A 24,506-nucleotide genomic window follows, 5' to 3' on the forward strand; every position below is an offset into this window, starting at 1 on the left:
TTCCAAGGACTTGCCAACACTTGAACATGTTTATCTCGCTCACTACACGGAACTTATTTCTGTAGGCATAAACTCATCTGAAGCCATTGCAATTATGAAAGTTACACTTATTAACCATTATATCACTCACTCGCGTTTAATTTTATAAGAAGAAGGTTTTACCTTCATTTAATCTAAATACGGTAGAATTTGCGTTAACCCCCACACTTATTATTCGAAATATTTCCAAATGTGTTAACTCGGCTATATCAGGAAATATAAGTAGCCTGAATGCGTTTTGCACCACATTGTTATGTGATCTGGCTAATGGACAACCAGAGTAATAGTGTCATCTATTAACATGAAACACGACTTTTTATTGAAATAGGCTACCAGATATGGGTGTCATGCCATATTTTTTTTTTTTTTAAATATGATTGAATTTGTATTTAATTTTTATAAAAACAATACTGTGTGTGTGTGTGTGCCCAGCAAACATTGGTCCGACGGCGACGTCGTGTGGCCGGCCAAAAATAGTCGCGGTAGGACGGCATAAATCGGTAGAAATACCTAACGCAGAAGATTTCCTAAAAATGCATTCAGATATGTTTGTACACGTTTATAGTTCTATGGGGTTTCATGTATAATTGTTTCTTTGACTTTTAGATACATGTAGTTCAATATTTACCCGTGTTGTGAATCGGTTGTGAGAGGACGTCACCTAGTGACGTCATTTACACGTGCGTTACACGTCCATCATGACCCTCTGTGAAATCCTTGTGGAATATGCAAAAGCTGTGCTTACACCTTGATTAATACTGCAATATTTAATTAAAGTGCACCAAGTAGTTTTTAAGAGGTTTTAAAGAGGTTGTGAATAGACGTCCACTGACGTCTTTTAAACGTCTCGTCATGGTTTGTGAAAAGATGTCCAGGCAAGACTAGCAGGAAAAAAAAATTATATACAAAGTAAATATATTCACTTTATCTTGTTTAAAAAAAATTATAATCACAAAGAGCCCAGTGTGGTTAAGTGATTGCAATCAATGCTCAATGCATCAATGCTGCAATTTAGTCATTATTTCAACCTGTTTTATGTATTTGTTGTTATTATTTTTATTGAATCTATGCATATACATGTGAAACAGATATATACCCGGTCACAATTTCAGTCTGAGTTGAATGTAATTGCCAAAACGGTGCTGCCAAGATGTAGACACAAAACATACTGATGTATTTCGTGATATTACAAAATCCCGCGATAGGATAGATTATCTCGCGAGATCTCGCTTTCTTCCGGAAGTTCCCTTCCGGAAGTTCCGGTATATTGAGCAGGCAACCACGAGGAGGAGAGGACTCGAAGAGGACTGAGATGTATCGATATAAATTATATAAATCTACTGTTGTGTAAATACATTTTGTATTATTTGATTAACGTGCTTGAGTTTTACTTGTTTGACACGAAGGAACCGAGAGAAATGATGCCCACCTTGTCAACTGAAATTCACTGAGTATGGCTAAAATTAGCTAACGTTAGAAGGCTAAAAGTTACTTATATTGATGTAATTTTTATTGGTACGCTTTAATTAATTATTCAGGGGACATCACAGCTCTCCTGTCTTATCAGAAATGTCCTGTTCACTTTCTCACAGTTACACTGTGAGTGTTTCTCAAGGGCATCACATTAAAGCATTACACCTTTTGTACAATAAAAATAAAATCTAATGCTTGTTGATTACATTTTTTTTCTAATGTTTCATTTATGATTCATTCATCTTGATCCAAGGGTTTTTTTTTTTAGCTGTAGACCATAAAGATATTTTGAAAATAAGTGCATGTCATTTATCTCAAATGTTTTATTTTATTTATTTTAAAAAGAAATGTATTCTCTTGCCTCAGATGCTGTGAAGAGGTGGAGAACACCTGAAGCTTGCTCCGGGAAGAGATGGGGGTGGAGGTTACAAGAAATGAGCCAAACAACTGTAGTTTGTTTAAGGGATAGTTCATCCAAAAATGAAAATAGTCATAATTTTCTCACCCTCATGTTACGATCATAATAATTTTTCCTACAGTGGCAGTTATTGGATTGTGAGATCTGCTTGGTTACAAACATTCTTCCAAATATCTTTGTGTTTATAAGACAACTGTGTAAGTCAATGACAAGATTAATAAAGAATTGATAAAAAGAAACCATCTTTTAACATTCTAGTAGAAAACATTCTCAGAAATGTAATATTTGAATTCATGTCGGTTCTATACAGTTTAAAATCATTTACACCACTTTGATTTCATAAATAGCAATGTTTTCAAACATGTTTTATGATGAGGGTCTTATGTTTTATGATATTCTTGTCACATGACAACAATGGCTCCTGCAAGGTGTTTATGCCACATGTTCAAATATTAATAATGTTCTTAATATTATATGATTAAAGTATTTTAAAATAAATGCAATTAATATTGATTTATATTATATATAAAAAACATTAATAAACAAACACTGCAAATATAAATTTTTAACAATAATAATGGACTTTAAGATTGAGTATTTCAGCACTTTTTATTCAGTGATGCCCCTCATTAAATCATAATTCTGATGAAAAAAATGGTAGGCCTGTAAACTTATTTCAGGAATCCAAAATGGATACAAAGATAACATTGAAAAACACATTTTTAAATATATTATCATTTTTAAGATTATTATTTGTCATTGTCCCAGTAAAGCAAACGTGAAAACAATAGAACACAGAAAGGTATACAGGTTTGAAACATGAGGGTGAGTAAAGGAAAGAATTTTCCCTTTATATAATAATACAGTATTTTTGTAATTAGTATTTTATTTTGGTTAACAGATGCTAAACTGTTCAAAAACAAAATGTGCTAAATCAGAACATGCTTCTTTTTTTTTTGCATATGTCCACAAATAATGTGTTATTGTTAGTGATGTACTCTTGATTAAGATGTTTTATGGACGTTCATGTCTGACTGGACCGGTCTTGAACTTCTGTCAAGATGTTTTAAACCTCAAGACATAATTGATTGCCTTTCACGATGTTACACAGTGGGTGTGTGATTATTTTATATGCAGGCTTATATATATATACATACACTTAAACTATGCAGCAACGTATTTAAAAATCCAGAAGACAACGACGTCCAGAAATAGGCGCATTTAGACGTCCAGGGACGTGCAGAAAAGACGTGCAATTCACGTCTAAAAGACGTCAAAGACGTCGGTTCAACTTTCATTTTGGAACTATTTTTCAACCATGACGGGACGTATCGGATGGATGTCTTTTCAACGGTCAAAAGACGTCCGATTGTTTGCTGGGTGGCTGCTCCGCTTTCTTCTGTTTGTTTTCTTCTTTGTCTTGTCCACTGACTCATCCTCTCCCAGCAAACATTTGGATGTCTTTTGACCGTTGAAAAGACGTCCCGTCATGGTTGAAAAATAGCTCCAAAATGAAAGTTTAACCGACGTCTTTGACGTCTTCTAGACGTGAACTGCACGTCTTTTCTGCACGTCCCTGGACGTCTAAATGCGTCGATTTCTGGACGTCGTTGTCTTCTGGATTTTTAAATGCGTTGCTGCATAGTTTAAGTGTATGTATATATAAGCCTGCATATAAAATAATCTCACACCCACTGTGTAACATTGTGAAAGGCAATCAATTATGTCTTGAGGTTTAAAACATCTTGACAAAAGTTCAAGATCGGTCCAGTCGGACATGAACGTCCATAAAACATCTTAATCACGTGTACATCACTAACAATAAAACATTATTTGTGGACATATGCAAAAAAAGGAAGCATGATCTGATTTAGCACATTTTATTGTTTTTGAACAGTTTACCATCTGTTAACCAAACTAAAATACTAATTACAAAATACTGAATTATTATATAAAGGGAAAATTATTTCATTTACTCAAACTCATGTTTCAAACCTGTATACCTTTCTGTGTTCTGACGATATTGTTTTCATGTTTGCTTTACTGGGACAATGACAAATAAGAATCTTAAAGATGATAATATATTTAAAAAATTGTTTTTTCAATGTTATCTTTGTATCCATTTTGGATTTCTGAAATAAGTTTACAGGCCTACCATTTTTTTCATCAGAAATATGATTTAATGAGGGGCATCACTGAATAAAAAGTGCTGAAATACTCAATCTTAAAGTCCATTTTTATTGTTAAAAATTTATATTTGCAGTGTTTGTTTATTAATGTTTTTAATATATAAATCAATATTAATTGCATTTATTTTAAAATACTTTAATCATATAATATTAAGAATATTATTAATGTTTGAACATGTGGCATAAACACCTTGCAGGAGCCATTGTTGTCATGTGACAAGAAAATCATAAAACCCTCATCATAAAATATGTTTGAAATCATTGCGATTTATGAAATCAAAGTGGTGTAAATGATTTTAAACTGTATAGAACCGACATTAAAATATTACATTTCTGAGAATGTTTTCTACTAGAATGTTAAAAGATGGTTTCTTTTTATCAATTCTTTATTAATCTTGTCATTGACTTACACAGTTGTCTTATAAACGCAAAGATATTTGGAAGAATGTTTGTAACCAAGCAGATCTCACAATCCATTAACTGCCACTGTTGGAAAAATTATTATGATCGTAACATGAGGGTGAGAAAATTATGACTATTTTCATTTTTGGATGAACTATCCCTTAAACAAACTACAGTTGTTTGGCTCATTTCTTGTAACCTCCACCCCCATCTCTTCCTGGAGCGAGCTTCAAGTGTTCTGCCATTGCTACATCCCATTCAGAGTCTCCACTCTTTATGGTCTACAGCTAAAAACAAAAACAAAAAAAACAACCTTGGACCAAGATGAATGAATCATGAATGAAACATTAGGAAAAAAAGGTAATCAACATGCATTAGATTTTATTTTTATTGTACAAAAGGTGTTATGCTTTAATGAGAAACACTCACAGTGTAACTGTGAGAAAGTGAACAGGACATTTCTGATAAGACAGGAGAGCTGGGATGTCTCCTGAATAATTAATTAAAACGTACCAATAAAAATTACATCAATATAAGTAACTTTAAGCCTTCTAACATAAGCTAATTTTAGCCACACTCAGTGAATTTCAGTTGACAAGGTGGGCATCATTTCTCTCGGTTCCTTCGTATTAAACAAGTAAAACTCAAGCACGTTAATCAAATAATACAAAATGTACTTACCCCACAGTAGATTTTATGTAATTTATATCGACAAATCTCCCTCCAAGAGTCCTCTTCGAGTCCTCTCCTCCTCGTGGTGGTTGCCTGCTTGATGTACCGGAACTTCGGAAAGGAACTTCCGGAAGAAAGCGAGATAATCTATCCTATCGCGGGATTTTGTAATATCACGAAATATATCATATGTTTTGTGTCTACATCTTGGCAGCACCGTTTTGGCAATTACATCCAACTCAGACCGAAATTGTGACCGGGTATATATCTGTTTTACATGTATATGCATAGATTAAATAAAAATAGTAACAACAAATACATAAAACAGGTTGAAATAATGACTAAATTGCAGCATTGCTTTGCAATCACTTAACCACACTGGGCTCTTTGTGATTATAATTTTTTTTTAACAAGATAAAGTATATAAATATATATGTAAATATATTTACTTTGTATATAATTTTTTATTCCTGCTAGTCTTGCTTGGACATCTTCTCACAATGTCTATTCACAACCTCTTTAAAACCTCTTAAAAACTACTTGGTGCACTTTAATTAATTATTGCAGTATTAATCAAGGTGTAAGCACAGCTTTTGCATATTCCACAAGGATTTCACAGAGGGTCATGATGGACGTGTAACGCACGTGTAAATGACGTCACTAGGTGACAAACGATTCACAACGCAGGTAAATATTGAACTACACGTATCTAAAAGTCAAAGAAACAATTATACATGAAACCCCATAGAATTATAAACGTGTACAAACATATCTGAATGCATTTTTAGGAAATGTTCTGTGTTACATATTTCTACCGATTTATGCCGTCCTACCGCGACTATTTTTGGCCGGCCACAAGACGTCGCCGTCGGACCAATGTTTGCTGGGTATTGTCTCTTTTACTTTCTTCCCTATTATCTCCCTTGCTGTCTTCTAGACCACTTATCTGGCAACCTTTTTTTAACTATTTGGTACCCTAAAAAAAAATAAAAAAAAATTATTTTGCTTTTCCCCTACCATCTTTGAAACAGACACATGCATTGATAAATGTATGCATTGCCAGGATTTAAAATATTACTGAATGATAGCCAGAGTGCTCTGCTTTAAGAGATCTCTACATCTCTCTGTCCTTAATTTCAAGTACCAATAGCTATAGCTACACTAAAGCTATCTAAAACAGTTGGAGAGTTGGAAAGACTGTATCAGTAATACTTTTGCACGAATTTGCCAAGTATAGGTCTCTGCAAGAAAGTAATGGGAGTTACAAGATCAAGGTGTTTTTACACCATGATACCTGATTGGTTGATGTAATAGTGACGTTAGGTTTAGGGGTTGGGTTGGGTAAGGGGGATCATTTAGATTGCATGATTCAGAAACACCCAGCAGTTTTAAACCACCCACATGGTGATAAACGCCCACTTTTGCTCTGCAGAGACCTAAGTCTCCGAATTTGACTATATTCTCCAACATCAGCTCTTACTGTCATTGATCACAGGCAAGTGATTTCGTCCAGGAATCCTAAAATCAATCCGTGTGGAATCACGTAATTTACCCGGAAACAACAGATTCTAATTTTTGATTGGGTGGTAGGTGTCATTTAAATAGTATAATTTGAGACATTGAACTCGGCTGAGAAATTCCCTCCACGTCCCTGGGCCTCGTCCATTAACTGTATAAAGGAACAAGTAATCAATTACTTCTCAGCATGAGAAATACAAGTTATATCTGTCTGTCTGTCTGTCTGTCTGTCTCTCTCTCTCTCTGTCTGTCTCTCTCTCTCTCTCTGTCTCTCAGTCTCTCTCTGTCTGTCTCTCTGTCTGTCTGTCTGTCTCTCTGTCTGTCTGTCTGTCTCTGTCTCTGTCTGTCTGTCTGTCTGTCTGTCTGTCTGTCTGTCTGTCTCTCTCTCTCTCTGTCTGTCTCTCTCTCTCTCTCTGTCTCTCAGTCTCTCTCTGTCTGTCTCTCTGTCTGTCTGTCTGTCTCTCTGTCTGTCTGTCTGTCTCTGTCTCTGTCTGTCTGTCTGTCTGTCTGTCTGTCTGTCTGTCTGTCTCTCTCTCTCTCTCTGTCTCTCAGTCTCTCTCTCTCTGTCTGTCTCTCTGTCTGTCTGTCTGTCTCTCTGTCTGTCTGTCTGTCTGTCTCTGTCTCTGTCTGTCTGTCTCTCTGTCTGTCTGTCTGTCTCTGTCTCTGTCTGTCTGGCCTCTGTCTGTCTGTCTGTCTCTCTGTCTCTCTGTCTCTCTGTCTGTCTGTCTCTGTCTGTCTGGCCTCTGTCTGTCTGTCTGCCTCTCTGTCTCTCTGTCTGTCTGTCTGTCTCTCTATCAGTCTGTCTGTCTGTCTGTCTGTTCTCATCCGTGAGTCTTTGTCAATTAATATGCAGTGGAGTTGACATGTCTTTGGATGTTCCAACTGTATGCATTTTATTCCAAACACTCTTGCAAAATATTGAAGAATATTCAGAAATTTCAGCTAGAGCAGAGATTCTCAATTTCAGTCATATGTTGCTTGGATTATATTAGACTCGGATGATCCATTTGAAAGCATTTGAAAAGTCAGTCACGTAAAGATTGCTTCAGTTTATGATGTTAATACTGTCTCCTAACAGGAGAGGTCGCTAGATTTCAACCGCTCACTGATTAATATAGCACAGTAGGCTGTGCACTCTAACGTAAACATTAGGCCTACTAACATTAGCAAATAAAACCGTGCACTGCCGATACCCTGGAAATCACTATATTTCTGCCTTTCCGAATGTGAAACCTGGAGGAAAGAACAAATTAGCTTCTTCCATAAGCCTGTATGGTATTTTTGCTACATTTAAAAATGTAATTAACTATACATTGATTTCCTTCAATAAAAAGGAAACTGGGTAAGACGATGTAAGAAGGTGTGTAGACATGTATTAGTAATCTGGCCCCTTGGTAGAAATGAGAAGAAATTCTGGCCCTCATCAAAGTTACCCATCCCTGGCCTACAGTATCTTCATACACTTACTAGAGAAGTGACGTAATATACCTCTGTTAATAAATCTAATTTCAATTCACATCTCGTACACTTTAATGCCCTTTGAATTGAAAATTTTACTTAGCTATCTAAATAGTACATTACATAGAATTCTGTTGTTTTCACACACAGATAGTACTCACAGGAAGTCCCCAAATGGAGGTTTTTGCCAATATTTTTTTATCAGGTTTTGCTCACTTTTGGGTACAAATTTGTCACCTAAATATGGTTAAGTAGGTACACACACACCATCTGTGACTGATCCTTCACCTCTGGATGTGAAGTTTTCTGCATCACTTATATAACACATCAGAGCTGGATCTGTCTGGAACAGACTAACACTGAGCAGAAAATCACTTGAAGATGAATTTGTGGTCATGTGAAGGTAGTTTTTGGATATATTTACTTGGTTAGTGTTTACAGCGAACAAGCTGTTTCACTCAAATGATTTGGACTTCCCAGTTTTATTAATTACAAAATAAGACTTTATATTATATGTTATATGTTTTTGGATTGGATTAGAGTTGAACATGGGTTTTTTCTATGCAAATATATTTTAAAATGTGATCAAAGCTTTATTTTCAGCATCATTCCTCTAGTCTTCAGTGTCATACGATCCTTCAGAAATCATTCTGATATAATGATTTACTGCTCAAGGAACATTTATTTAATATTTCTTATATATTTTCTGCGGAAATTTTTCCCAAGGATTTTTTGATGAATAGAAAGTTCAGAAAACATCATGTATTTGAAATAGATATATTTTATAACAATATAAATGCCTTTATTGTATAAATGTTTATTTGATCAATTTAACGCATCCCGAAACATCACTGTTATGATGTTATGATGACATATTCACCTCACAAAAAAGTTTTTGTAAAATTAGTTTTTGGTGAATCATTTAAATGTCTGTGCAATGGTGGAAAGACGTTATTACAATACTTTAGCTAGTCAGCTAGTCCTGCAATCTGTTAAACTGTAACAATAACATTAATATTAGTGATAAAATGTTGATTAGTTATACATTTATATATTAGTATAATAATGGCATTTGTTTTGTGGATAAAATAAAATCTAATTACATTTGATTAAATATGAATACAGGTAAGATTACATCCGTGAGCAAGGTAAAGGAGAAAAGAGCAGTACTGGCTCTTCCTACAGATGAAAAAAAAAAGTTTCATACATAAAAACATGTGATGTTTCAGGGATTATGGGGGGATGACATAGAAAACTCCATAGTCTTCCTCTGATAAGATTGTGTAATGTTGATTTTCATGAACTGCAGTGTTTTTGGTTTAATGCCAATGTTTTAGTATACATGATATACAGTATTATTTTTGTTTTAACTATACATTTTCAATTTAAATAATATTCATTAAAAATTTAATGAAATTCAAAGAGTATAAAGCATTATTCAGCAAAAAAAGAACTGAATAAATAAAAACACAAGTTGTTGGAAAGTATGTATAAGATGTCATTTATATTAAAGCTTATAATAGTATCAATTGAGTCAACACAAACAACACCTCTGAGGAAAAATATTAACTATACGTAAATTTTCTCTTATTCTAAGTTATAGATCCACTATTGTATATATTGTATTTTAAGTACCTTAACAAAAAAAAAAAAAAAAAAAAAATATATATATATATATGAATATATATATATATATATATATATATATATATAGAGAGAGAGAGAGAGAGAGAGAGAGAGAGAGAGAGAGTTTTTTTTTTCTTTTTTTTACATCACTTCAAGTAAAGCCATTCTAAAATAAAATTCTATAGGATTATCATATTGCATGCGGTAAATTCATCAATAATTTTTTTTAAGGACAATGGGTTTTATTTGTTCTCAATAACATTGAACAAAACACACTAAATAAATAATTCCTTTCTTTTTTAAAGTTGCACACATATACTCCGCCCTATTTACTATAATTCCTTTTTACACAGAAAAGCCACTGCAGATCTTCAAATAGCTACAATATGTTGAGAGCTCAGCGTTTGGTATGACCTCCATACAAACACGGGTCAAGGGCACACACACACACACACACACACACACTAAATCATCAAATCCCTGGCAAACGTCTCCACCCTCAGATAATGCCCTTCATCATATGCATTCACACACAGTCGCTGGATCACTGAAATAAAAATGAATGACAAAAGTTCTGAATAAACGTTGTTTTTCATTTCCAGGACGTCTAGATCCCTCACAACTAGGCAACCAGCATCTCAAATGTGTGCCCTTGTGTCAGCTTCATGAAGGCCACGACACCAGCTGAACCTCACTGTGTTCCTCAAACAATCCACATGAAAACGGTAATGACAACAACATGATTATTTGCCCAAGACAATTTGAGTGGTCTTTGCTCATGCAAAACTCATCATAACTGATCAGATTCATAATTCACATTTGGTGGATGACTGCAGGAACGACTTGCACTTATGAGAATTTGCATATAAAGTACTTTATCTGCACATACAATACTCTCACCTATACACTATATAGCAAATCTCACCTATTGTTTACGCTGTAGCAAAATGTAACTATTATCAGCTCAAGCAAAAACAAACCATTGCCTGATGATGTTGGAGAGATGGAAACTGACACTGTCCCAAACTATCACGTACTTTGATGCACAGTTGATGCACCTACGTAAAAAAAAAAAAATCAAGATTCACCTAGGAGCAATTTAACAAAGCTGGAAATGGGAAATGTATAGAAATATGCTTGACATATTATGGCAACTTTTTCGACCATTTTGCATGTAAAGACTTATGCTATGAACTAATGCCTAAATCTTGTGGGGGGTGAGACTATTCAACAGAGACCCATTATAATACATTTTGGTCAACATGACACAAGCAATTTATAATGTAGGAAACAGCAGAGTATTGTACATAATCATTTGCATGGATTTACCAAAGCATTTGCAACTTGTTCAAAGAAATGAGAAACTGCTTTTTTGATGTGACACAATGATGTGAAGATTGAACAGGTAGTTTTGAGAATTTCAATTCTGATTTTAGAAATGTACCAAAGCGACTGAGAAAAACTGTAAAACAAGGTTTGCTCCTATTTATCCATGAATACTTGTACACACACACACACACACACACACACACACACACACACACATACTGGTTTCCATGTTTGATGGGGACCAACTTTTTAATCATCACATGTGGGGACCACCCTTTCTAAAGGGTTTTGAGGTTTGAAAAAAATTAGGGACACTAACCATAGCTCTCTTAGCCTATACACGACTTCAGACAACTGAATTAATGAAGTAATGTCTTGACCATGCTTAATGGGGACTTCTGAAATATCGGGTGAACATGACTTACAGGGACCAAATTAGCATATTTTATGCATATCATTTGCATAATACACACACATTCCCATGATTTGAGGGGACCTTGCGCACACACTAATACGCACATTCCCATGATTTGAGGGGACCTTGCGCACACACTAATACACACATTCCCATGATTTGAGGGGACCTTGCGCACACACTAATACGCACATTCCCATGATTTGAGGGGACCTTGCGCACACACTAATACGCACATTCCCATGATTTGAGGGGACCTTGCGCACACACTAATACGCACATTCCCATGATTTGAGGGGACCTTGCGCACACACTAATACGCACATTCCCATGATTTGAGGGGACCTTGCGCACACACTAATACGCACATTCCCATGATTTGAGGGGACCTTGCGCACACACTAATACGCACATTCCCATGATTTGAGGGGACCTTGCGCACACACTAATACGCACATTCCCATGATTTGAGGGGACCTTGCAACAACAAATATTACAAATGACAAATAAAAGGCATTTTACTGCATTTGATATTTTGCTCTTAAAATGGGTTTAATCCACAAAGTAAAATTTAAATGTTTATTAGTAGTACAAAAGTTACAATTTTGAAATTTCACTTTATTTTATGTGGATCTATACTGTAGTGAGTCCTGCAAATGGTTCTAGTGATGCAAAGCTTCATTCTCGCACAAAAGCCCAGTTTCACAGACAGATTACCAGGAATAGGCCTTACTTAAATTAGGGTATAGACAGAGGTGGGTAGAGTACCCAAAAACTGTACTCAAGTAAAAGTCAAAGTACTAGTCTTGAATAGTTACTTGAGTAAGAGTATCGGATAAAAAAAAAAATCTACTCAAGTGGTTAGTTACTAGTTACTTTGGGTCATATATACTGAGCCTATTTTTATTAAGATATATAGATAAAATGTATGTAATGTATGTGTGTCTGTGTATAAATGTATATATTTCATCAGCCTTTACTCCAATTTATGTAATTTATTATAAAACCCTGTCTGTTTACTTAAGTAACAGATATATGTGTCATGGCATAACATATTTTTAATAGGCCTGACTTTATATTAAATGTGAATTTAACATTAAAAGTTAATGTGATATAAATATTGCTAGTAATCTTTCATTGTTCAGAAAGAGAGCAAATAACATTTACATTATTAAAGATCATTTTCACTGACAGTCTAGATTTCAATCACTCTCAGAAACTACCATTAAAATCACTGAAACTGTTAACACTGTGAAATCAATATCTTAATTATAGATTCATACACACATCTGCACTTTGTTGTTTCTGACGAGAGAATTCTCCAGAAAGCGGTCTACAATCAGTGAGCGTGTGAAGGAAGCACCGACATTTCAGCGATGACTCATCGGAACACCTCTGATTGGCCAATGCTTTAATAAGCTCAACAGAATCGTGTGTGATTGGTTAATGTGCAGCGCTGTAAAAACGCGTCTGTCTCTGGCTCAGCGCCAGCAAGCGATCACAGATCTGAATTTAGCAGCTGATGATATGACTTGCTGAACGTACTCGCGCCGGTGTGATTGTATTACAATTAATAAAATCTTAATCAGCTATTTTTTTGTCTTTTGGAAGCTGCATTCAACTTGACTCCCCTCTGTTATAAGCCACACACGTACATCAAACTAATGTCACAGTGGTATCGTGTAGGCTACTGTAATCGAATGTAGCCCAAGTTATTACCTGTTAAACAGTAGACAGCACACGCGGTGTTCATCTAATAAGGATCTCCATCCAGAGAAAAGTAGACGGCGCGTTTGGAATAAACTGAAGCATTTACAACATTTATTGCATTAAGATAAAGTAACGAGAGGAGCTTCACCCACAGTAACGAAGTAAAAGCACAGATTTTTCCCAAAAAAATTTACTCAAGCAAGAGTATAAAGTCTTTAAATATACTCCGAAAAGTATTAGTTACCCCCAAAAATTACTCAAGTAAATGTAACGAAGTAAATGTAACTCGTTACTACCCACCTCTGGGTATAGAAACAGCTTCTATTAAAATGCCTTAGAAAAAAACATTACTGGTTTGCATTTTGAGACAAAACAATGGCACTGACATGTTTTACAAATCCTTCAGTGCAAGTTATCTTCAGTTAGGACGACTCGAAGTTGCATTTTGCACATGTGAATACAAAGGATTTAGCATAGTGAATGATTGCCTGTATATGTTCCAACTCATATCATACCCACAAGTCAAACATTTAAACCTTTCCACTTCGAACTATTCTTTCTTTAAATTATTTTAAAGTAGTGTTTAGCCCCAGCCAACCACCCCACATCAGCTACTACTCACTGGATACTTATCAATACAATAAACCTACTACTACTTGAACTTCAAGACAATAATTCAGATTAAAATGACTGAATTCAACTTTTATTTAGTTAAATTTCACATAACTCTAAGTCAAACCTCAAAACAAAACCTCAAAAGTCCTGTTATACTAAATGTAAAAAAAAAATATATATAAACTCTCACCATGCTTCCTTTCACAAACATGGATTTCAACTTTTGTTAGACCAATGCTTTCAGCGTGTGGCCTTGCACTGGTTTAACGGTTTAAGTTATTCTATTTCTTTAAGTGCTGCTGTGGCTTTAACTTTAACAAAACTTGCCATGCCAGATAGTTGCATCTTTACAGTATTATCTGCACTGCAATTTCTTTTTGAAAGCTGTAATGCGATTATAAACATAAAATTTTACTGTCTTCCAATCGCGGTTCCTCAGAGCTTGTGGTTCAGCTTTCAAGCATTTCTCACAGTCACTCTTTGCTGGTACAGTGCCAGATATGATGAATGACTTCAGGTGCCTTTCCACCGCCTGCACCTCTGCCTGCTGCCAGGGAGCTTTCTTCTGGCTACTTTTACCTTAAAGTGATCAGAAAATAAGAAATGATTAAGAGTGTATGCTGGAATTCAAATCTGAAGTTCTGAATTCTGAATTCATTCAAGGATTCGATCTCTCTCTAAACCCTCCTTTATCGAAGCTCGACTCTGTTCTGATTGGTCAGATGTCCCAGTCTGTTGTCGGTTCTACCGCTGTTTGAGAGTAGGTCAAATTACACATTCGCACACAGCCAATGAAAACCTGAAGTCTGGAATTACGCAGGACTCGTTTCTTCCTTTTGGGAGACTAATTTAATTTGTCCTGAACTTTGACCTTTTTACATTTGATCTTTTATATTACACACTACATAAAAAGGTCATACCTGAGTAAGCATAAAAGGGGTACTTTAACTAGAATTAGGTCAGAAATTTGTGACTAAATACATAAGATATAACACGATGTCTGTAGTCATTTTTTGAATTGTCGAGAGAGAGAGAGAGAGAGAGAGAGAGAGAGAGAGAGAGAGAGATTGATATTCTTGCCAGATACGGTGCATTTATGAATTTCAGAAGGATCTATGACCCTCTCTAGAGACAATATGCAATGCATTTTTTTTTTTTTTACTTACGTAGATTTACTTAATTTCCAAATGTGTTAAATTTACTTGAAAAATGATTGTGCAAAAACTTGCCAAATAAAAATTAAGTAAATTTACCTCTTGTTTTTTTTCAGTGTAGGGTAACTGGTGGCTTTTAAATGACAGAGGCATGAATTTAGAATTTCTCAGGGATAAAATGACAAACAGATATAAGCTTAGTGATTAAAATGAGCATTCTTTTTTACCATGTGGCTGCTACTGCAACGTTTAGCCAATTCTAGTTGAATTTAATCCTACAGAAAACAACAGACGTACCAAAGAGAAATATGTAAAGAGTTCACCTTTGCAAGGTGGTCTCATAGCACTGGCTCCTGAAGACATCGGCACTTCTGATGATGGTTTGCCTCTCTTGTGTGACATATTCCTCTCGGTAGCAGGAAGTGCCACCTCGGCTGAAGCTTTGATGGAAAATAATCAAAGTTCAACATTTTCAGAAAGAGAAGTAATATATATATATATATATATATATATATATATATATATAAAATAGTAGTAAATGTGCTATAAAATTCTGACAATGCACAAGTGATGGGTGCTATTGTCCAACTCATGATTTTAATCATGATTATACAGTAGATACCGTAAGTGAAATTAACGCTAAAGTGTGCAGTTGTTTTAATCATTGCAAGTATAGCTGAACTACAATCTACATCATGTCTTTTCAAGAAACATTTTAGAAAAAATAAGCTCAAACTCTTTAAACAGAGTACTTCGTTTTATTTTAGTCAAAAAGGAATCATGTCACAATTCGTTTTGTGCCTCGACCCACCCAACAGAAGAGAGTGGATCAGCTAGCTTTACATAATAAATGTAACTTTCTCTTATGAACCCTTAATTTTATAGTATTAAGTTCCTCAAAAACAAAAAGTTTACAATAAAACATGTTGATAATAAAATAGATAAATTTATATTCATACTTAATCATATGTAATAAAATGATAATGTTGAAGAATAGCTTGGAGGCATTTGACAGTAGTTTTGACAAAAAATAAATACTTGTTTAGTGTACTGAATCATCTTCTGTGCTGGAACAATGTGTTTGCCCATCAGGTCTTCACAAGTCACTTGACTGATAACAATCAATAACTACAAAATGTAATGGTGTATTTTGACAGTAATACAAACCGTCAACAGTAGATGAACAGGGTCCCTCTTGTATGCTCTGGTCTTCCTCATCACAGTCATTAACTTGTTCTTCCTCATCACAGTCAACTACTTTTTCTGTGGAAGTACAAAATACAGCTTTACAGTGGTATATAATGGTTTGCAAACTTGGTATAGGAATAGATGGTTAAAAAAAAATCTATTAAATTAACAAACCATCAGGATCTATCCCAATTTCATCCAAGTTCTTGCCATGGAACTCAGCTAATCTTCCTTGCTCAAGAGCCATTAAAACTTTGCTGATCTTGGCTAGTTGCAGGGTCTTCTCAGGGAGTCGATAGAACTCACGATGGATTCTGATGTCGTGCCCGAGAAAGTTTGCCAGCTGGTCCATCTCGGTGTCGGTCATGTTCAGCACTGTTGAAAGGGTCGCGGCATGCTTACGCAGCCTGGTAGATGTCAGTGCCTTGGGACACTTTGCACCACAAGCCTTTGCAAAGCCACGGAGGCAGTCTGACCCTCGGAAATGTGTCATGGCTTCTGGTCTAGCAAACATATAGGCATTGTCTTTTAAAACCCCACACGCCTCTCTCTGCTTAACAAGGAGTTCTAAGGAACACAGCATTTTTGGAGTCAGAAGGACTGGAACTGGCCGACCACGCTTTCCCCTGGTGATAACCCTTGTGAAGTGTCTGCAGAGTTTCTTCTCCACTTCGGAGAGAGCCCAGTCCACATCCTCATGTGGATCAGAAGTGTCTCTTGATAAAAACACAGACAAAGGCATGCTCGCCACCTCTCCTTCTCTCCGCCGATTAAAGAGAATCATCTGAGCTAGACACACCTTGGCCAGCTCCATCCAGGCTTTAGTAGATGGACTTTCAGAGAGCAGGTTGAACCACTCATCTTGCACTTGACTGAGAAAAGTATGCAGTTTTTGTACGTCTTCAGTAAAGGGCATGAGCGTGGGCACATTCCACTTTGCTTCCCTGATATTCCTCAATGCTGTAGCAGAAATCATCTCGTTCCACTTATTCGCATGGACTTCTTGAAACTCACTGGCATTCTTCACAAGCTGTTTGTCATTGGAGATTAAGCCCTGAGCTTTCAAGAGTTTGCATACTTTAACCAGGGAATTCCCAAGCTTGTTAGCAAGAGATGGAATCAAGAATTTGTCAGTTTCACTGTCATACCCACATGTATACTTAACAGCTTTGACGGTCTCCATGTACTTCTTTGGATTTACACAATCTTCCAGTGTTTTTAAGGAGGTGACTTTCCTGGCATTGTGAATCAATCTTCCCAGTTCTCGCATCTTCTCCCGCACACATTGTTTATTCTTATCTGATAGCCCACCTTTGTTCAACAAGTGCTGCCCAATATCAGTAATTACTCTGTCATTTTTTATTATATCTGTGATTGGGTCAGGATTCATGGCACTGATTACTCCCCACAGTTGTTTGGTCATGTTTGAAGGCACAGGCCCTGTGTAGGTACACATGGACTGAACACGGTTTTTTCCTGGTTTGGGAGGGTCTGATTGTGGTTGAAGTCTACAAGTACGCATGTGTCTCCACAGGACCTTTCTTGTAAAAAGTCCTTGACAGTATGCACAATGCATGAAATCTTCTCCCTGCACTTCTTTACGTGGTCGTTTAAATGGCACTAGTTCGCCCTTTCCTGACTCCATAACAGCTGCATTGTGAGCATAGTTTCCTCTGTTGCGAATATAATCAAGCTGGTTTTTCCTCTCCTTTGAACCCTTTGGAAAGCTTAGAGCTCTAGCCACATCAGACTTATTTTCATGTGAACTTTCTAGATGCCTTGCCATCTTAGCATAGGGTTTACTGCAGTACAAGCAGTAATGTCTCTTGTTGTACACTCTAGCACCATCTCTTTTTTGGTATGCACTAACAACTATTCCGTCTGTTGTGTTCTGACTTGAACTGGGTTCTTCTCCTGTTCCAGATGCTTCAGACGCAACATTGTGCATTTTGTCTGACGTTGTGGTGTCACAATCAGGGCAACTCACTGAGCCAGACTGATCAATATCCAGTTCATCAAGAAGCCGACGTTTTGCCTGGTTTAGTGTAAGGCTAACATCACTTTCACTTTCAGAAGTGGTATCTGGAACATAATCATCGGAACTCTCTGGTGTAGAATCAAAGAGCTCATCAGAATCTTCAAGATTTGTATCTTTCATCTAAAAATAAAATAAAGAAAGAAATGGGTAGAACTGCTGCAATTAATTGATCATTTGATTTTGACAATAGTAGCCAATTTAATGTGTCTCTGTTAATCTGTTGAGTTTTTTTTTTTTCTCAATTTTGCAAGTCACATGTGATGATTTGCTGCTTCTTACCATGTTATAATAAAGTTCTCAGTGCAAAAGTTATGAACAGTTGTTCTGACAAAAAAAAAAAAAAAAACTGATCATTTTGGTCTTAAAGTAAAATAAAATTGAATAATTCTCTGATACTTTGCAGTCAATATCACATGAGAATATATTAATATTACATAAATTACTGATGAGGAGAATGATCTTAGGAATGAAAAAAAAAAAAAAAAAAAAGACCACGTCTCTTGTTGTGACTTAAACTTACTATGACACTTTTAGTCCGTCTCAGTTTTGGCACAAAAATCTCATTTTCACTGTGGTTCTGGGTTGCAATCTGTAAACAAAGTATAAACAATATTTGACATTTCTATTGCATTTGAAATATGAAAATAAAAAAGTTGACCAGAGATCAAGAGTGGAAAATATCCCTGTCCAACATCCTCTGTCTGCGCTCACACACACACACATCTTGAATAAAATGGGCTTCATGGGGACCTTTCACACACAACGTTTATTGTTCCTCATTGGGACCAGATTCATTTAATCTCACACAACATCTCAACTCCCAACACTGAGCGACCAAAAGTGTGTTGTGGGGACGTCGTGAGTGAAAATTTTAAAGCACCAATTAACCAAGAAAAAGTTACTTGTGAAGGACAAAACTGGCCCCAAATATTCCACTACCTCTAACCTACTGGACACATGTTGATAAACTGTTGAGGGAACTAGTTTACAGCAGATAAGCATCAAAATATGCACCAAAAACATGGAAAAAACTGACAGTAGACATAACTTTCCATTGATAAATGTGACCATACCTGTTGAGGAGACCTGGTTTGACCAAAAGCATCATCCACTGGAGTCTGTGACTGGAGAGAAGCATCATCCACTGGAGTCTGTGACTGGAGAGAAGCATCATCCACTGGAGTCTGTGACTGGAGAGAAGCATCATCCACTGGAGTCTGTGACTGGAGAGAAGCATCATCCACTGGAGTCTGTGACTGGAGAGAAGCATCAGAGTCACCTGCTGCTCTGCTATTAGCAGCAATGCTGCTCTCCTGCAAGAGACAACACCAATAATGAGAAGATTTCACAACATGGAAACACAAGAGGCTAATCTGATGCAGACACTGAATGACCAATGAGACAATCAGCATCATTTTAAACATTTATCCCTGTCCAACATCCTCTGTCTGCGCTCACACACACACACATATTGAATAAAACGGGCCTCATGGGGACCTTTCACACACAACGTTTATTGTTCCTCATGGGGACCAGATTCATCTAATCTCACACAACATCTCAACTCCCAACACTGAGCGACCAAAAGTGTGTTGTGGGGACATCGTGAGTGAAAATTTTAAAGCACCAATTAACCAAGAAAAAGTTACTTGTGAAGGACAAAACTAGCCCCAAATATTCCACTACCTCTAACCTACTGGACACATGTTGATAAACTGTTGAGGGAACTAGTTTACAGCAGATAAGCATCAAAATATGCACCAAAAACATGGAAAAAACTGACAGTAGACATAACTTTCCATTGATAAATGTGACCATACCTGTTGAGGAGACCTGGTTTGACCAAAAGCATCATCCACTGGAGTCTGTGACTGGAGAGAAGCATCATCCACTGGAGTCTGTGACTGGAGAGAAGCATCAGAGTCACCTGCTGCTCTGCTATTAGCAGCAATGCTACTCTCCTGCAAGAGACAACACCAATAATGAGAAGATTTCACAACATGGAAACACAAGAGGCTAATCTGATGCAGACACTGAATGACCAATGAGACAATCAGCATCATTTTAAACATTTATCCCTGTCCAACATCCTCTGTCTGCGCTCACACACACACACATATTGAATAAAACGGGCCTCATGGGGACCTTTCACACACAACGTTTATTGTTCCTCATTGGGACCAGATTCATCTAATCTCACACAACATCTCAACTCCCAACACTGAGCGACCAAAAGTGTGTTGTGGGGACGTCGTGAGTGAAAATTTTAAAGCACCAATTAACCAAGAAAAAGTTACTTGTGAAGGACAAAACTGGCCCCAAATATTCCACTACCTCTAACCTACTGGACACATGTTGATAAACTGTTGAGGGAACTAGTTTACAGCAGATAAGCATCAAAATATGCACCAAAAACATGGAAAAAACTGACAGTAGACATAACTTTCCATTGATAAATGTGACCGTACCTGTTGAGGAGACCTGGTTTGACCAAAAGCATCATCCACTGGAGTCTGTGACTGGAGAGAAGCATCAGAGTCACCTGCTGCTCTGCTATTAGCAGCAATGCTACTCTCCTGCAAGAGACAACACCAATAATGAGAAGATTTCACAACATGGAAACATGGGGGGGGGGGTGACATTTTACCCATTAGACCAGGCATACAACCCCCACATTTAACCCCTAAATTGGTCTAAGAACATAAGACCCTATTATTCAATGTACTTAAAAAAATAAAATAAAAAAACACCGACCCTCAAGTCATAATGGTTACAAATTATTTTCATATTTCTAATAGATTCAAATTCTAATTTCTTCAAAAACCAAAAATTAGTTATTTCTGCAACTTACTTGGGTTCTCCATGGGCAGTCGTCTCCCCCATAATCATATGTGATTTCTTCTCCTTCTTTAATGTCTTTCAGCGCAAATAAACACAGGTGTGCCTTTCCATTCACATCGATTTTCTTCATCTTACAATTTGGATGTTGGTGGTCATCGTTAACTAACCGCCCAAATGATCCATCTTCCCTAGATGCATCAATGCTAAAATTTGAGAGAAAAAAAAAGGGAAAAGGATAAATACAAGTGTTATAATGCATCAACACAAATCAGTGTCTTAGGCTGCATTTACACTGCATGGTTCAATTGACCCAATTCCAGTTTTCTTCATCCCATGTGGCACAGATCAGATAAGAGTCACCAGCGTTTAATAAGGAAAATGAAGAGCATGGATTCAGATATTATCAGATCAGTTTCAGGCCTAATTCAGGACTAATTACCCCTTAGCCAACTGTTAACTGGTCAAACTAGTTTCATAAGACAATGAATGTACTATTGAAATTGAAACTGTAACAGTTTTTTTTTTTAGATTGTCACCAAATGCCGTTTAAAATGCACACACTGGATAAGTGTCACTCTTAAAAAAAAAAAATCTAAGCACGTTGTCAAAAAAAGGATACATTCACAAAATCAGAATTGGTCATGAAGACCTGTAGTGTAAATGTGGCCTTATTTTAGCAAAAGGAATATAGCTTTGGTGCAATGTGACTTCTTACCACCATGTTTTCCCTCTCCACTTAAACTCGAACATAAAAACAGCACAGGATGGGTGGTAGAGTTTTCTTCTCCTCTCCAGCTCTGCATAATTGATCAACTCACCCCTGTACTCCACAATAAAATCTCCTTTGCAAAAGGAACCTTTTGCAAATAATCCACGTCCTGCAGATACAGCAAAAACATTTTCACCAAAAAAATTAATTAATAAATCTTGCAGAGATAAAGGGTGATAATTGTGCACACAGAACACATTAATAGTAGCTTATTTAAAATATTCTGCAACCTGGTTCCTAATTAACATAGATTTTCTATTCCATACTCACAAGGTTATGGTTCCATATTTCGTAATTATTAAGTGATAAATCAGTCATACCAGACACCACCTTACCTTTCACCGCATTGATGTAGTTCACCTCTAATTTAGTTTTGTCAGACTTCGTGACAACATGATGCATGGCATCCTTAAGAGGGCTGATTCGTGGTGGCATTTCAATCTGGAAATATATATATATATATATATATATATATATATATATATATATATATATATATATATATAAAATAAGTATAAAAAAGTATTTAAAAAAATTACACCGATTATGGAGAGATATGCAGAATTAAACTAAGGTGTTTATTAAGCAGATTTTATCTTTATTGTCATGCAACACTGTATTGTACTTACGTAATGCAACAGTTCATTACAATGTTACATTTATCAATGTGACAAATCAAAACTGAAGGTTACATAAATCTAGGACAATGTTAGCGTTTAGGGCCTCAACTCACTACATTAATTTAGGCCCTAATCTCTCACAAAATGACAATCTGTTCCTATATAATCCCAGGCCTTGAGAACTGCTGATTTGGACTACTCTTATGGACGACCTCTCCATACAAACCCTGGTTTAGTTTAACTACTGTCATTACTACATCGAAGATTAACCTTAATCATTTGTTCATTTAAAGCTAACGTTACATACCTTTTTTATTTTGCTTCATTTCTCTCACGAGCCCAGTTAATTATATGATTAATATATAATTATAATTATATATTAATAATATGACATAAAAAGAGAGGTTTTTGTTATACTAAAAACTTTTTTTTTTTTTTTGGAGTAACATCTAAACAGTTTTATTTTATTTATTTTTTTTGTAAAAAACCATAGTTAATTTTTGGAATGCAATAACCCCTCCAGAACCCGTGACCAAACAAGAAATGTAACATTTCTTTAATATAAAAAAAGTAATAATTCCCCTTCCAGAACTAAAGCAAAACAGACAGAAAGCAACTTAATATGCAAAGAATCGCTACATTAGCAATCAGGCAGGCTGAATATTTGATAAAGATTTTCACTCAAAAATGATTCTTAAATTGTATGATTATGCGATCGCTAATTGAAAAACAGAGAAATATCACAGGCCATACATAGGCCTCAACAGTTAATTAGCACCACTGTTAACTAGCTAGCTAGCGACTTTAGATCTAATTAACCTAATTGGTTTTAAATGTGCTTACCTTTTATTTAACTTTTTGCTCTGCACAACTTCAGAATCTCCTCGAATCTCAAACAATCTCCTCGAGTCGGTATCTCCTGTAAAGTCTTCTTATCGTCTGTCCGTGTGAAGTGTCCACTTAATACGCATATTTTCATATTGCTGCTGATATCGTTCCTAATGAGGACGAGGAAGTGGGCGGGGCCTACCATATATAGATAACGTGTGTGTGAAGAAGCGCGCGCAGTACCGCTGAGAAATGTTTGGGGGCGCAGCTGAGCACTCCCTTCACACTCACACATTCACGGATAAACGTGTGTTATGGGCCATCGCTGAAACTCCGCCCATCACCTTCAAAACAGCTCCTCTAATCATTTATATGGCTTTCCCTTATGGGGACCTGACTTTTGGTCCCCACAACGCAAGAGGTCCCCATGACGTGACTGTGTAAACAGATTCATGTCCCCACAACGTGATGAATACCAGAACACACACACACACACACACACACACACACACACACACACATATATATATATATATAATGAACATATTTAAAAAATATAAAATCTCTGTCTCTTTCTCTCCATTTTGTCTTAACTGAAAACCGCTCAAAGCAGATCCAGATAAATGAACTTGAGGTCATCTGCATGGAGAGACAAAGATAATATTGTAGAATTAAGGACAGTGTGTGCAAATCTTCAGTAAAAGTGGTTGCGTAACAGAACGCAGTACTTATAGAAATAAGGTCGAGAGACTGAAAACACAAATGGAGACTTTATATTACAGCTATAAGGGCATAACTGCGTCCCTGAACTCACTCAACAGATTCTCTCTTTATTTGAATTTGATATTTGAAAAAGAAATAAAGAACCCAATGTGAAATGCTGTTGTCACATTAAAACATTTGACTGAAAGCATGGAATGACATTTTATTAGCAGATTGGGCCATTTTCTGTCTGAATGTAGCTTATTTCACCCAGATGTGGGTCAGCACTGGTCTGGCCTGGTCTGGAGGAGAGCGGTGACCCCGTTTTGTGTCCGACAAGGCAAAGCCTCATGCGGTGTGTGTGTGAAGGGCTAACGTGTCGGGTTAGGATAAGCATTGAATATGAAGCTGGGTGACACATGAAACACACGAGTCGAAGGTGCTGCAGTTCAGGCTTAGTTTGATATATATGCTTTTGATATTTCAGTGTAGTTTTTATGTC

At 36.3% G+C, this 24,506-nt stretch overlaps 1 protein-coding gene across 1 annotated transcript; it reads right to left on the bottom strand.

The window, feature by feature from the left end:
• Window positions 1–13,451: 13,451 nt before the first annotated feature.
• On the bottom strand, window positions 13,452–20,761 carry LOC113059557 (uncharacterized). Its single transcript, XM_026228147.1, has 6 exons — window positions 20,713–20,761; window positions 18,765–18,833; window positions 16,381–18,364; window positions 16,186–16,281; window positions 15,342–15,458; window positions 13,452–14,443 (listed from the first exon to the last, which is right to left on the bottom strand). Exons 3-6 carry the CDS (start codon window positions 18,362–18,364, stop codon window positions 14,220–14,222), a joined length of 2,421 nt encoding a protein of 806 aa, XP_026083932.1. The 5' UTR covers window positions 18,765–18,833; window positions 20,713–20,761; the 3' UTR covers window positions 13,452–14,219.
• Window positions 20,762–24,506: the final 3,745 nt, after the last annotated feature.

The sequence above is a fragment of the Carassius auratus genome, chromosome 1 (assembly GCF_003368295.1).
Source record: "Carassius auratus strain Wakin chromosome 1, ASM336829v1, whole genome shotgun sequence".
Taxonomy (NCBI): Eukaryota; Metazoa; Chordata; class Actinopteri; order Cypriniformes; family Cyprinidae; genus Carassius; species Carassius auratus.

Excerpts from the sequence above, each read along its gene's own strand:
- LOC113059557 (XM_026228147.1), bottom strand. The coding sequence starts at position 18,364 with ATGAAAGATACAAATCTTGAAGATTCTGATGAGCTCTTTGATTCTACA. Across the intron at positions 16,282-16,380 it reads AATTGGGATAGATCCTGATG|AAAAAGTAGTTGACTGTGAT; the intron begins GTTTGTTAATTT and ends GTACTTCCACAG. Across the intron at positions 14,444-15,341 it reads TATGAGACCACCTTGCAAAG|GTAAAAGTAGCCAGAAGAAA; the intron begins GTGAACTCTTTA and ends GATCACTTTAAG.